At 40.0% G+C, this 15,513-nt stretch overlaps 1 protein-coding gene across 1 annotated transcript in view; it reads right to left on the reverse strand.

Moving 5' to 3' along the window:
- The window catches only part of hdac11 (histone deacetylase 11), a gene marked incomplete at its 3' end in the record, with an annotated part of 32,726 nt that extends 23,663 nt beyond the window's left edge, over positions 1–9,063 (reverse strand). The window contains exons 1-4 of the mRNA XM_083939674.1: positions 8,982–9,063; positions 7,934–8,034; positions 5,784–5,900; positions 1,932–1,974 (exon numbers count right to left, since the gene is read on the reverse strand). Of these exons, the coding sequence (XP_083795800.1) occupies positions 1,932–1,974; positions 5,784–5,900; positions 7,934–8,034; positions 8,982–9,048 (328 nt within the window). The 5' untranslated portion in view covers positions 9,049–9,063. The remainder of the gene's footprint in view (positions 1–1,931; positions 1,975–5,783; positions 5,901–7,933; positions 8,035–8,981) is intronic.
- Positions 9,064–15,513: the final 6,450 nt, after the last annotated feature.

Genomic DNA, 15,513 nt, shown 5'->3' on the forward strand with positions numbered 1-15,513 from the left:
ATAACTGCTGGCAAGCTCATTCTTTGAGAGAAGGTTGACTGTTATTTTTTTCTCCTCTTTTTTATACTTTATTTAAACACATTCACATCTCTACTTCCAGTCTGTCCCTTATATGTTACCCTCTTAAATCCATACACACACACAAACATGTTCCTATTACACTTCTGCCCTTACTACAATCCTGACTCAAGTTGGAAGTTCCTGATTTCCAATTAAAAGTGAACGCAGCATAACCCTTAGTGATGACTTAGGCTGGCAAACCAAACGCTGTCAGCAGCATCATTAACATAGTGGCTTATTTACATCTAGCCTGGGAATGTCGCCACAGACATGGATATTTGAATACTCAGCAGAAAGGCAAGTAGAAGCTTTCATTAGTGGGTCATATGATCATTCACCATTGTTTTAACTCACTATTTGATATATAGTAACTTAAAAGATATTTAAATAGATGGAATCTTACGGTGTACATGTTTAATAAAGTCATAAAAAAATAAAAGTCCTTTTCTTATTAATTTTTTTTATTTCGGTATAAGTGGTCCTACAACCACAAATGACTATTGAAAACCTGTTTTCTCAATCAGCCCCCTTGATATACAGACCATCCATATCCCAAAAACTACTTTATCTAGAGCGGCAGCGGTCTCTAGAGGTTGTAGTAATTATCACATGAGCAAATGATTATGTTTCCTGCAGTCTATCCTGGCATTGCTGAAATAATTTACCTAATTTTGAACCGCTCAGCCTAATTTCGATTTCAAAGGGTTTTGAGAGGGACTTTTGTGAGCTTGGTAAGTTGTGCTGGACGTAGAACACCAGTTATATTCGGTAACTATGGCAGTCATCTTCTTACACTGTGTCCTAACAGCACGTGACGGGATTGAGTTTCAGTGATAAAATCCCCTTGATTACCTTGTTTTCTATTGGAATGTCCTACCTGAACTTTTGTTGGACGCCCGATTTCTATTTATTCCTGTCGCATGCATTGAAAGCTAAACAAGACCTTCTATTTCACTGCAAAACCTAAATAAATGTGCAACTAAACAGGCCAGATAAGGTAAAGCCAGGGGAGGCTCTGAGAAAATAAATGTCACTGCATGTGTGTGTGTTACTGTGTATGTGACTGTGTGTGTGTGTGTGTGTGTGTGTGTGTGTGTGTTCTGGTGCTTGGGACATTTACCTGTTTTTCCAGGGGCATTTTTACAGCTTGTCCACACATTCTATGTGGACAGAGAGTTTCAATGCAACGCAGTAGTCTGATGATCGCATGCTGTTAGGACACAGTGTAAAACCTGCCTCACCTGGGCAGGCTGGAATGGGCATGGGCTGGCTGGAAGTCTGTCTAAACAAATGTTACCTGTTCTGTAAAAAAAGATTTAACATCTGTGAGATGGTAAGTTGTTTTCTGTTTTTCCAATTTAGCAGAATAATTTTCTTGTCGATAGTTAAAGCTACCAGTAGAAGTGTTGTAATTGATTTTTTTGGATATCACTTAATCTGTAAATGGCTTGTATGACATTAGCCTTGTGTCAGTATTTATGGACATGTTGAAGGTATTAAGGACCTACCGTATATATCTTTCTATATTGTTTCTATTGCAATGTTGAAAAACCGACAGACAGAAGAGCATTACAACAATATTTACATTGTTTGGATGACGCTTTACGCTCATGATCCTCGGCAGCAAAGGTCTTGATAAAATTAGATAATTATTAGCATTTGTTATTTGTCAAGTATCAAATTCACAAAGGTATATACAAAAAAATGGGCTACCATGTTTTTGTTTCATTTAGATTATTTATTTATTTATTAAAGTACCAGAAAACAAGCTATTGTGATATTGAAGCAAGATCACACAGTAGGGAATGATGTTGTGCTAAATATCATCATGGCTGTGTTTGGGACAAGAGCTCACTCTCACATGTACTTACCAACATTTATAGCCCATCCTCGGTCAACAGCCAGTTTTCCTGCCTGTGGAAAATAAAATGTCGGTTAAATGTTTTAAATCAACAAATGAAATTCAATCAAAATTCCTCTTTCAAAGGGAAACAGAATATCAATGAGTAAAATGATTTTTTTCAAATAACATTAATTAAGTCGCTTATGCATTCACCAGATATGATTTGTGGAGGATACCTCTGTTGTAGTGTCTTGTCAATCACAAGGTTGCCATCCCCTAAAGCGTACCCTGCTTTATCTTATTTTACTCTAATTGGGAACATAATTTAAAAATGAACATCCAAATGAGGAAGACCACAATTTATTTGGAAAATGTTTACTAAGGTAATAAATCAAATTCTTTTACAGCCCCACTTTATGCAAAATCTACTCCTGAGAAAAGAGACAGGCAGGATTTGCTTCACATATTGATCAACATAATCCTTATGTGCATGGCCACGCATGTGACGGGTTACTTAGAGCTCAGCGTGTATGACGCCTGAGGGAGGGAGATATGAGCTGGAGACATTGGCCCTCATTTATCAAACAAACGTACGGCAGAAAAACGTGCGTACGACCATTTCCTGGCAAACTTCGGCATTTATCAATTTGGACGTGAGCGGGAGCTCTGATCAAAACTCACGTCTGGTCTGAGATCTTGTACGCAAATTTCAGCCTGTTTATTCGCGGTGCAGCACAGCAAAATCTGGCTGAAAATAATTAACAAACCTCAGCTGTCATTAAGCATAAGCAGTCACATATTAAGAACAGATCAAAAAGGATTCTTAAAACGAATAAACAAAATAAAAATTGTGGTTGGAGCAATTGATTGTTCTCATGTGCGTCTGAAGGCACCATCCATGAATGATTACGCATTCATCAATCGCAAAAACTACCGCTCGATAAATGTGCAGGTGATTTGTGATGCCAAGCTATCGCTTTTAAACGTGGTGGCCAGGTGGGACACACGATTCTTTTATATTTCAAAACAGCTCGGCTCCAGCCCCCCGCGACCCCGACAGGGACAAGCGATTGAAGATGAATGAATGAAAAAGGAAAGTGCACTGCAGAGCCAAAGTCATCTCCTCGGTTAGTGGCTACCCTCGATAAATTGCATTAAATCAAACAAGGTATCAGATAATTAACATCTTGGTATGGTTCTTCTAGGTGACAAAGGTTACCCTCTAACGGAATACCTAATAACCCCGCTGGCAAACCCCGCTACAGAGCAGGAGTGCAGGTCCAGCAGTGGCACACACGCACACAGGTCACAGTGGAGCACTGCTTCGGGTTGACTGCCTCCGTTATTCTTTTCCATACAGCGTTTTTATGGGCCCCTTTTACTCCACTCTTAAGACTGCCAAAAAGCACATCTTTATTTTGCTCCATTTCGGATGTCAGGATGCCGATCTGTGTGTCGGAAAAGTGTCTTTTCCTACCATTGTTTCGTCTCTCCATGTTTGACCTCAGTGGGCGAGGCCTCCGAACCAGGAATATTTAAGGTTGTAACATGTTAATGACGATCGAATTCAGCCGCCACATTTATCAAGGCCTGCTCATTCGTACGCTGAGATTGGTTAGAGACGAATGTTTCATAAATCACACGTGTGTCTTGTCATACGACCAATTCTTCGCTCAGATCTGCGCCCGTTTTCACGCAATATTTATAAATGAGGCCCATTGTGTGTAAATGCCAATATGGATGGATGAATGAGTGTTAACACACTTCAGCATGTATGCACATACTGTGGCCATGTCTGAAGGAAAACAAGAATTTAGTCAGTGTAAGCAGTAAGAGCACAAGGCATATTTTACTACAGCGCCCTATTTGCATCTACACGAATCCATCAACCGCCAGTCCTGGAATTAATGTCTTTGGGTGAAAATACCTTTAGCATTATGCTAGGTCTGATATAATTAGCAATATATCAAGCATATGCACTGAAAATCGTACAAGCACAAAAAAATAGACACTTTATAATTATAAACTGGAAAGGCGGCACATCTAGTTGGCAGTAGGCCACGGCTTTGCATAGTCGAACTGCACCGCCACTGACCTAAGAAAACCCAGAGACGATGCCTCCTGCCCATGAAGGCAAGGCAAGTTTATTTAGCACAATTCAACAACAAGGTAATTCAAAGCTTAACATGAAACATTAAAAACATTTGAAAGAAACCCATAACACAAACACATAAAATGACACTTAAATATGTAAAGAGACATTTAAATAAAATAATTAAAGGATCAGGAAATTTCTGAAAAGGAATTTTCAGTTAGAAATTTAAAGGTAATAGCAGTTACAGTACAGCGTGAGCAGTTAAAATTATTTTGTTTACTCGAAGGCAGCAGCAAACAGAAAAGTCTTCAGTCTTGATTTAAAAGAACTAAGAGTTGTAGCAGACCTGCGGTTTTCTGGGAGTTTGTTCCAGATATGTGGAGCATAAAACACATAAAACACATAACTTGTTGTAACTACCACTAACCTTACATCACTCTTGTGCAGTAACTTCACTGGGGTGAAGTTAGTTTTAAGATGGATATTCAATGGCTATTCACTTGGTCCAGGCCGCCAACTTTACACTAACTTCAACCCGGTTTTGTACCCTGTAATGTCCGTGTTCGAGCACAAGAGAGCAGCGCAGGAATTTAAGTGGCACCGAAAGGAGGCACCAAAATCTGCGTTGTCATTCTGCCTGGTAGATACCATTGGTTTAGGAAACGGTGCCATGCTTGCAAAGTGTTTCGGTATCCAACCCTAACTACAAGTCGACCCACAAGCGGTGAAGTGTGGTTTTATGTGACCGCTGTTGCTACCTAGCTGCCCAAAGTCTCAATCGATTGTAGTAATTTATGTAAACGCTCATGCTCAGGTTCAGTCATATATTTGGCATATATCAAGACCAACACACAGTATCAAAACTCGTTTCAATGGGACCTTAACATTCTACGTCATCACACCTCATGTTTTTTGGACCACTGCGAAGCAGGCAACATGTCCTTCCTCATCTGTGACATTATGACGGGTTTATCTCTCCAAGTGCATGCCATCTCACCACTGGAAGATCTGGTTGCTTTTGATCTCTGGGAAATACACTGCAAGATCTCTCCATTACCATTTATGAAAACATAACTAATACCAGCCCCATTTGTCAAGCTCACTGTCTCACACTCACCCCTCCTTCTGACTTGCTTTCAGATCAGATAATACCCTGTCTCAACAACAGTCTGAGATGGTCCTGTTCATTTGAGTTCAGTTATAGTCATGTGTATGTGGTGGTGAAGTTACAATAACGTTTTCTATCACACAGTATTTCCATGTAAGTAATTTTCCCACAGCAGGTGTTGGTCGGCCCTTCAAAGCTGTTCTCTTGTTGTTCCGCCGCATGCTATTTTCTATCAGCAAGGACAAAGCAATTAGGCTGTGCAAAACTGTATTCCCCTTAACTCCGGTACAGTTTTGGTTGTAACCAGTCTGTTACTATGAGGGTTCAAACCCCAAGAAGTAGAACCATGGACTATGTATGCTTTTGAGTTTCATGGAACACCCTTGATGTGAAAGGTCAGTCAGTTTTGTCCATAACATGATCAGGAAGTTGTTGTAACTCAACTTTGTGTTGTCCAATTGGCCCCAAATTTTACATGCTGGGTAAGAGTCCAGGCCTGAGGAGATCCACATGCCCATAGGAGTCATAGATATAGCAGGAAGTCAGCCACAGCAACATGACATATAATTAATGTGTTTCCCCAAAGTGCCACATAATGGACACAGGAAGTGGTACAAAATTAGTAATATACAAACATGAATTGACAACAAGAGGAAAACAAGCCCTCTGATACTGACCATTATTGTTCCTCCAGTCTGTGTCCGCAAAGGCCTCAACACTTTCCGCTGCACCAGGAAATTAGGCAGAAAAAGGAGAGGTGGGATTTCTGTGATGGTTGCCACCACCAGTGACCACTAACATGAAAAAGAATACAATCAGTCACAGTATATAGAGGCCTTTTGACTATCACTTAAAAGGCAAACAAAACCACAGATGGACCACAGGAGGTGAAAAACACATTGGGCCTCATTTATCAATCTTGCGTGAAAACGGGCGCAGATCTGAGCGCAGAATTTGCCGTACTACAGGACCCACGTGTGATTTATGAAACATTCGTATCGGACCAATCTCAGCGTACAAATGAGCGGGCCTTGATAAATGCGGCGGCTGAATTCGATTGTCATTAACATGTTACGCCCTTAAATATTCCTGGTTCGGAGGCCTCGCCCACTGAGGTCAAACACGGAGAGAGGAAACACTTGTAAGAAAAGAAACTTTTCCGACACACAGATCGGCATCCTGACATCTGAGATGGAGCAAAATAAAGATGTGCTTTTTGGCAGTCTTAAGAATGGAATAAAAGGGGCCCATAAAAACGCTGTATGGAAAAGAATAACGGAGGCAGTCAACCTGAAGCAGTGCTCCACTGAGACCCGTGTGCGCACTGTTGGACAGGTGTTATGCCGTATTCAGCACCCCTGCCGTGTAATGCACCCCCTCGCATTATAGGTGATATTCTGGATCAGAAGGCTGTTGTTTCCACCTATAGGAGTAGCTTATATACAGGTAACCCAATTAAAAGCACACACTTTTGAACCTATTAATTGCAAGAAAAACTGGGATTATATTTAGGAAACGCTAAGTCAAATACATTCAACTTGCTCAAAAGATCCATTGAATTCTTTTTGTAATTATGGCTGCAGTATATTTCCACAGAACATACAAAAAGATGTTATTTTGTGTTATCCAAGGTTGTGATTTTAAACTCTTTAAAATAGTTTAAAGACTGTAAGTAACCAATGTTCTGACCGTTGTGGGTTACCTGTATATAAACTACTCCTATAGGTCCAAACAACAGCCTTCGGGACCAGTATAGCACCTATAATGCTAGGGGGTGCATTTCAAGGCAGGGGTGCTGAATACGGCATAACACCGGCGCTCTTGCTCTGTAGCGGGGTTTGCCAGCGGGGTTATTAGGTATTCTGTTAGGGGATAACCTTTGTCACCTAGAAGAACCATACCAAGATGTTAATCATCTGATACCTATCTGTTTGATTTAATGCAATTTTTCGAGGGTAGCCACTAACCGAGGAGATGACTTTGGCTCTGCAGTGCACTTTCCTTTTCATTCATTCATCTTCAACCGCTTGTCCCTGTCGGGGTCGCGGGGGGCTGGAGCCGAGCTGTTTTGAAATATAAAAGAATCGTGTGTCCCCCTGGCCACCACTTTAAAAAGCGACAGCTTGGCATCACAAATCACCTGCACATTTATCGAGTGGTAGTTTTTGCGATTGAAGAATGCGTAATCATTCATGGATGGTGCCTTCAGACGCACATGAGAACAATCAATTGCTCCAACCACAATTTTTATTTTGTTTATTCGTTTTAAGAATCCGTTTTGATCTGTTCTTAATTTGTGACTGCTTATGCTTAATGACAGCTGAGGTTTGTTCATTAGTTTCAGCCAGATTTTGCTGTGCTGCACCGCGAATACACAGGCTCAAATGTGCGTACACGATCTCAGACCAGACGTGAGATATGATCGTAGCTCCCGCTCACGTCCAAATTGATAAATGCCGAAGTTTGCCAGGAAATGGTCGTACATACGTTTTTCTGCCGTACATTTGTTTGATAAATGAGGGCCAATATGTTTCAATGGGCGCCTACCCACTGTGATGTCACCTCCTGTATTGCAACATGAGAAAGAATATGTCAAATAGGAAATCCCAGAAAACAAACTCTCATTATTAAGAATGAGAACATACAGTAAAATTTAATTTTAATAACAAATCAAGCTTAGCTCATCACTACTACTGAGTGATGCATGTAATACAGTACACAGAGAAGATTTACAAAAGCAAGTAAAGGGATGAAGAAGTGAACATGCGATGCTGTAAAAATGAGAGATGCACAAAAGGTTGGCAGTGTTGAGGGAAAACAAAGCAACCTTTAGTCTGTTGAGGTAGCGTTTGGTGTGAACCACCAACAGATCCTCTTCTGTAGCTTCACAGGCTTCCACAATGTTCCCATCAGTGATGAACTGATCCTCTGAGACAAAGGAATTGTTTGTTTAGAGTCGGATAGGCTTCAGACTGAAATATGATGCTGTTGTTACATGAAAAACTTTACTGTAACATACATTTTATAAAATAAACCTTCATACTAGAATCACTAGTTTTTACAACTTTTGTGCGAAATTATTTCCACAAAGCTGCGCAGTGATACAATAACAGCTGTACTTTTGACAGAGAAAATAGTTCCAACGTGAAACTGCTCTGTGGATTATCTTGAGTTACTGGGTCATGATTGATTTTAGCTTTGAGCACCCCAAGCAGAGTGTCATCTAGTTAAAGCCAGACTGATATATCAGTCAGACGACATTATCAGTTGATATTGGCTTATCACGGACAAAACTTTTATTTACCAAACATATAATGCAGAAAAAGATGCTTGGGGTGGAAATGGTGTGTGACCTTTTTTTTTTTTAAATGTAAAGAATATGACTGATCCTGAACATACAGTATTGTTTAGCTATTTATTCGATTATTTTTATTTATTATTTATTTTCTCAGTGTTCAATATGTACAAATGTATAATAATGTTAAATATTCTTAAATGAGGTTATTTGTTTAAGAAAACTGCTCTCTGAGCACCTCTGCAGAGTCAACACCTTTTTATAGCAAAGTCAATCCATGTTACGATTTGAATATAACTTTGTGTGAAATCAGGCCAGTTAGCCACTGTCTGTTTACCTTTGGCCTTTAAACCTGTGCTGGGTCTTATTTACTGTACCTGCACAGACACCCACCTGGAGTTTTCTCTAATTATCTGTTTTCTGTTGCTCTGCCTTTACCCTCTCAAGCAACTGCATCTCACCTCTCCACTTTTTTCTCTTTGTTCTCTACCTCTCTTTGCCTCTCTGATAAATTTGGAGTAATGCAATTTACATCAGCTCTGGGAGTACTCATCTGCCAATTTGCTTCTCATTCTCTTACCTTTCAAGAAGTGAATGACTTTCCCCCACTTCCCTGCGTCAAATGGATGGAGCTTTTCAAGGCCCATGAAGGTGATGTTGTAGTCTGGATGGTACACAATGGGCAGACATGTTCGAGGGATTCTGGTGTACAATTCAGTGTGGTGAGAGCTGAAAAAGAAAAGAAAAAAGGTGTTTAATAGGACACTGCTGCATTAAGTTATTTACTCAGTGGCTAATAAGCCTCCATAGTACTGTCATGCTGCTAGTTTTGCGCTGCTCACCTTCCTTTCCCTTCATTATCTTCTTTCAGAGACATGTTTTTCAGGCATTGCTAACTGCATCTGGGGGGAGGAGAGTAAAGATTAATACACCTGTAGCTATAAATATTAATATTTACAGTTACTTTCAGACGGGTAATAATTCTAATTGCAAAAATATTTTAAAATTCAAGAATTTTACAATTTAGTATGGTTACTGCACAAGCAAGAAGGAGAAATCACTACAACTAGACTGCTTATTTGTACTTTTTTATGTGCCTTTTGTATTGTATTGTATTTTTATATTACTGGTTTAATGTGTCGGTGTGTAATGCTGCTGTTGCAATTTTCCATTTTGGGATCAATAAAGTATTTCCGTTATATTCTACAAACCAAGAGCATGCGCAGTGATATATGTTTTTTTCAGACGAAGACAAGACAAGGAAACGTGTGTGAAGTGACCAGACACAGCCTCCAACCGCGTGTGCAAGACATTAATGATTTGAACCGGCTCCTTTTAGCTTAAAGACGCAAGTTACACTGCTGCCTAACGTTACTGTGTGAACTGAAGTATTAAGAGGAGGACAGGAACAAGCAACCGATGTGATGTGACTCACCTGCCACTGTCACCTGGAATGTTACTGAAAGGCTTCTGGAAATTAACAGTTACTAGAGACGGTCGATGTTTGTCCTTCCGACAGGATATAGCTTGCGTTATTTGTCAGTAACCAGCTATCTAAAAGAAAACGTCTTTCCTTGACAGTGTTTCTTTGACAGTACCATTTCGACCGGCTCCACCGCTACGTAGAATACGAACGTCGAATGCGCGCGAGCTCCGTTGGTACCGCGCACGTAAATTTAAAGCAGAAGACACAAAAGCATTTGCTTTCTTTCTTTCACTATTTCGTCCTGTTCTTCCTAACACACTTACCGTGTGGCTGATATATCGGACTACGGGGTTGTCTTATTTGTTTTTATGGCAACTGCAAGGATGGTCTCTGAGCATAGAGGTGAAGGTCCTGAAAGATACATATTCATGTTTTCCTTCATGTTCTTTTTGTTTTATTTCGCCAACGGGTTATCAGACGCAAAGGTCATGAAAGATACATTTAATAATAATAATAATAATAATTCATCTGATTTGTTTAACGCTTTTCAAAGACCCGAAGACGCATATATACTGGTATTACTTCATAACAAACATAAGGCATACATGTTTTCCTTCATGTTCTGTACTGTGTTTCATCTTGTTTATTTTTTATTTTTTTGCAAAGAAACATGCTCCTAAATTGGAAAAAGTTGGAAGAACTTTGGGGGCGCAGTAAAAACTTCAAATAATGTATTTTTCCTCAAGAAAGGTATGGGTGAAGACAATTACAAGCCAACTGATTAAACTTATTTCTGCTTCAAACTCTACTATTTATTTCATAATTATGAAATAAATTTCATAATTATGAAATAATTTATACTTTACACCGTTATAAAGTATACAAGGTTGAAGGTTAATTTTCCTACAAGGGTCCATAGTGCTAATGATGCAGCATGACAATGTGTCCAATGAAAGTTACTTGTCAGTCCATATGACCTCATGTTTATACCCATTTTACTTTTGAAAAAAGCCAGAATATCTTTGTTTTTGCTTGGTCTTGACCAAATCAACCAAAGTTTCACTTTTCAGTGAAAGGTTTCATCAAATATACTGTTACCTTTAGTATGTTTACTCACATGTAATCATAATAACAGCTGTTTTTATTTACCTGGGAAATATGAAGTCTAAAATGCTCTAACCAGCATAGTTAATACGAGCAGCAAGATTTGGGGGGTTCACCAGAGCACATTATCTGACCTTTTTTTCTAGGTAGAAAGTTAGGAAGGCCAAAGCCATCCTTTTGGACAGCTCTCACCCATTGTATGCAGAGTTCCAGTTTTTGCTTTCAGGCTCTCGGCTCAAATTTCCCCCTGTGAAGACGTAATTTCTCCTTCATCCCTTCAGCCATTTCTCTTTTGAATGCAAGTGAGTAGAAGTCTTGCTTGACCTGTGGGGTGTACTACGAAGCTCGATTAGTGGGTTAGCGGGGTATGTTGTGCTAAAAGCCTGGATCAGCTGTGACACGAAAGTCACTCTCTTTTAGCATCACTTTATCACCATGGTAACTTATGCTTTCAACCAAACCTGGTCGGGAGGAGGTTTTCAGCTAAGACTTAGAGCTAAGACCAAGATTTCCATGTTAGATCAGCTACTTAAAGCTAAGCGCAGCTTCCTAGACTTCCTTTGTAAGAGATACAGGGTCATATCAGAGTGTGTTCACTATTTGATCGTCCTTGTTGGACCTTATGTTGGCAATGCTACACAAAGAAGCCATGCACTTATTGTTGTGCAGTGTCGGTTTCACTGTGATTCTTTACCAAGGGAACATATTATCATACAGTTAGTGATGCCACTCAAACTGTCCAGGAAGGTGTGTTTGAGATGGAAAAAAAAATCTCTCGCTCCGTGAGATAGCGGTAGAGTGGAGGCAGCATGTGCGTCAGTCTTGTAATTCTGCGTGCAGGGTTTGTCTCCCATGCAATGTGCATTGATGTGTAATTTTAAAATATCCAATTCTTATGTCACATGGAAAACTTATTCGCTAAATAAATAGATAAAAATAAAGCAGGTTGGACACAGCTTTTGCATTTTTAAATCATCACTCTATTGGGATTAATGGCGAACAATTCTGCATTTGACATAGTTATTTTTAGACAATATGCAGAATCTTTTCACTTACAGACAGGGTGAAAGTAAGCCGGTACTGGCCGGTACGGCATACCACTAAAAGATTTGGAGGGGGTGTGCTGTACCGCAAAGAAAAATGTACGGTCTCTGAAAAAAAATTCACTTTCAGCAGGACAACACACATTTATTGATCTAAATGACAAAGTTCACCTTTGTATACAGCACTGTTTAGAATGCATTTGGCCCACTTTGCGACCTAAGAGGGATATTCAAATAGATCTATTTGATAAGATAAGGAAGAGAGGACAATAGGGAAAATATAGGAAGTAATAATGCAGAGGAAAATTGATGATATGTTTAAGAGAAAAGACGCAGCAATGACGAAACAGAAAACCTACCAGGTAAAGTTAGCAGAACATGGAAGATGATTCAGAGCAAGTTTAGAGCCAAAGTGAGGAGTCACAAAGTCAGCAGATAGAAATGACAGCTGCAGGATCTTCAGAAACAAGTATAGCAGGTGATAATGATGATGCTAGGCCTACCACTTACCCCTCAATATGGAAAAAAGAACAATACGAGCGGTTCAGGGGAAAAAATGAATGGTTGTATGGATAAACTGGAACGCTTGGCTGTACCCAGAGGCGGGCCGTACTATTAGGCAAACCAGGCATTTGCCTGGAGCCCCGGGCCCCATACAAGGCCCTTTGGGGCCCCCAATATGCCCACTTTATATTTTTGTTCCCATATTTGTTTTTATAAAAATCTCTTCACAATAATATCGTCGAGATGTCTAATTTGATTAATTACTCATGTTTTGACGGTCTTTTTGCTAACCGTGCACCCCCCTTCAGTCTGCACTAGATGGACTATTCCATGTTAGGCATCGCGCTGCACGTCTACGGAAATGATCACAGCAGAAAATTCAAAATGGTAAATAGCAGTATGAGAGAGATGGGAGATAAACTGAGACAGATATGAAGCGAATATACAAAAGCGGGTCACAGAAAAAGAAGAAGAGGGACCAAAGGCAGAAGTTTTTTTATCAAAGCTGCCAAAGATATCAAGCTCTTCGAGTAATTATACAGCTGATGCTTTCACGGATGACAGCTCAGAGATGAAGACAAACTGAGAGAGAGGAGAAAAAATAAGCTCAGAGACAGAGGAACACCTAAGCATTCAGAGTGAGGAAGAGAACAGCCCTGTAAGACGAGACAGGCAAAGAAACAGTGAGACTGAGGAGGAAATGATGACATATTATGTAAACAGTGTAATATGTGTCACAATAACAAATCTTATTGTGTTGTGTGCTATTCTCTTGATATGTTGGACTTAATGAAAAGTTATAAAAAACAAAATGAGGCTCCTGGATTCACATGTTCTCTTTATATAAATGACATTGATAACAAATTAACAAATAAACACATTAGAAAATGCCTTCTGAATTCAAAGAAAACACCCTGGCATGATTTCTGGTATTTTAATGCATTAATTGGCAGAGGGCGTGGCTTGCTCCTTTTAATTTTTGTGTCACCGACAAAGTTAGAGTATTACACTTAAAAAGACTGCATAAAATATATCCTATAGACATTCTTATCTCAAAATTCATGCCTGTTAATGACAATTGTAATTTTTGTAAGACAGAACAAGAATCTTAAATTTATCTTTTCTATGGTTGTTCATTCTGTGTTACACTCTGAAAAGACTTTGAGAAGTACATACTTTTCGGCACAACACATCGAATCAGAGGGAGAAAATGTCATCACCTCCTTTGAATGTAAAGATAGGAACTTATGTACTATTGCTATTTTTGTATGTTTTTATATCAACAACAAATTTGTAACAAAAAAAGGAATCTCAATATCTTATGTCTACTCTGAACTCTTTACTTAAACACCTGTTATCACAGAATTCAATGTCCGCCACTTTTTCATTTCATGTTTATTTTTTGTTGTCGTTTTTTTTTTCATAATAACGGTCATTTATTTGTGTAGTGCATATCACCCACGGCCCTGTATGAAATAATTAACAGTTGCATGAAAGAAGTATAGTGACTTTTGTTCATTCCCTGTATGGAGTATCTCATTATGCGATATAAGGTGCATTATGGTGGTCTAAAGTTCGCCACTGGCTGTACCTCATGCAGAGAAGTGAAAGATCTCGGTCTCATGGCATCCCGTAGTGTTAATATTGCTAGCCAGTGGGCTGAAGAAAAGATAGCCCCATTTGGTACCGTGACACTGATGAGAGCGACAGGCAAAACATCGTTTCCACCCACAAAAGCCTTCAGAGCCATTCTCTGGTGTTCTTTTAAAGAAGAAACATTCACTTGATTGGACAACACGGATGAAATAGCAGCCTCCATGTTGACGCCTGCTTCCACGATGCGGGCCGCCATTGTTATCTGAATCACAAACAGTCGCTTCTCCGCTACGTCACATCTATAAAACCCCTGCCCTGCGGTCCTGATTGGTCCGACCATTTTTTGCAGACCCTGAAATCCCTCTGCAATGGAGCGATCCCAGATGGTTGAGTGGAGCTAGGTGAAGTCAAGACGAAAGGCGGAAAGAAATTCATCTGGGGATAGTCAGGTTAAGTCTGCAGCACATAATGAAGCGATTAAAATTGTACAAACTGCAAAAAAACTCATACTTTTGAGCATGAACGCCACCAGTGAGGAGGCTGAATATGAGAGCACTGCAAGAGTACTTAGGAAAGCTTATTATGTGGCCAAAGAAAGAAAAACCTTTCACAGACTTCCAGAGCCTAATTAACCTGCAGCAAGCCAACTCTACTGATCTAGGCTGTGTTTTGCACAGTCAGACTGCCTATGTCTATATAATTGATCATGTGTCTCATGAAAATAGATGCGAGATCACAATATTAGCAGATGAGTCAACCAGTACATAAATCAACCCTAATTGTGTTTTTGAAGACCAGTGTTGATGGAGACATGAGGTGTGTTTCCACTATGGTTGACTACCCTGAATGAGGCGGGTCTATCTCACCAAAAACGCCCCTAATTTGCATGTGAGTCGCTCAGGCCCCTAGCGGGCCTCTTTTCTCCCCTGAGATATACCCGGTTGCTGATTGGATGTAGCTCAGCGGGATGTGATGTGTGGTCGTACAGACGCCACCACAACACGACGAAGTAGAGTAGACACTTTTATCCAGTGGTGTAGTAGAACACAGCGCAGAAAATGATCACTGCACGGATTCTGGATTGAGTTTCCGACCTGGGGTCCTTTGCTAAATGCTCCATACCTCTCTCCCTATCTCTCTCTCTCTCTCTGAATGCATGCTGGGAGTGAGTGTGCTGAGTGCGAGTGGATGGTTGAGCTGAGAGCGTTTGGTTTTTGTTTCAAATTTTCGTAAGTTTGTGAAAAACCATTTCCTTTTTCGTCGGTGTGAGTGTGTTTATGAGTTATTTGTTTATCCTTTTCTGGTATAAGGGTTGTTTTTGTGTGTGGGTGTAAACGTGTGTGTGTGTGTAATATGTGTAATTGTTTGTGAGGGGCAGAGTGCTGTGTGCAGCACAATGCCGGTAGCGGAGGCTGTACCTGCGGAGTTTCAAAAGCTGA

This window comes from Echiichthys vipera (assembly GCF_963691815.1).
Source record: "Echiichthys vipera genome assembly, chromosome: X".
Taxonomy (NCBI): domain Eukaryota; kingdom Metazoa; phylum Chordata; class Actinopteri; order Perciformes; family Trachinidae; genus Echiichthys; species Echiichthys vipera.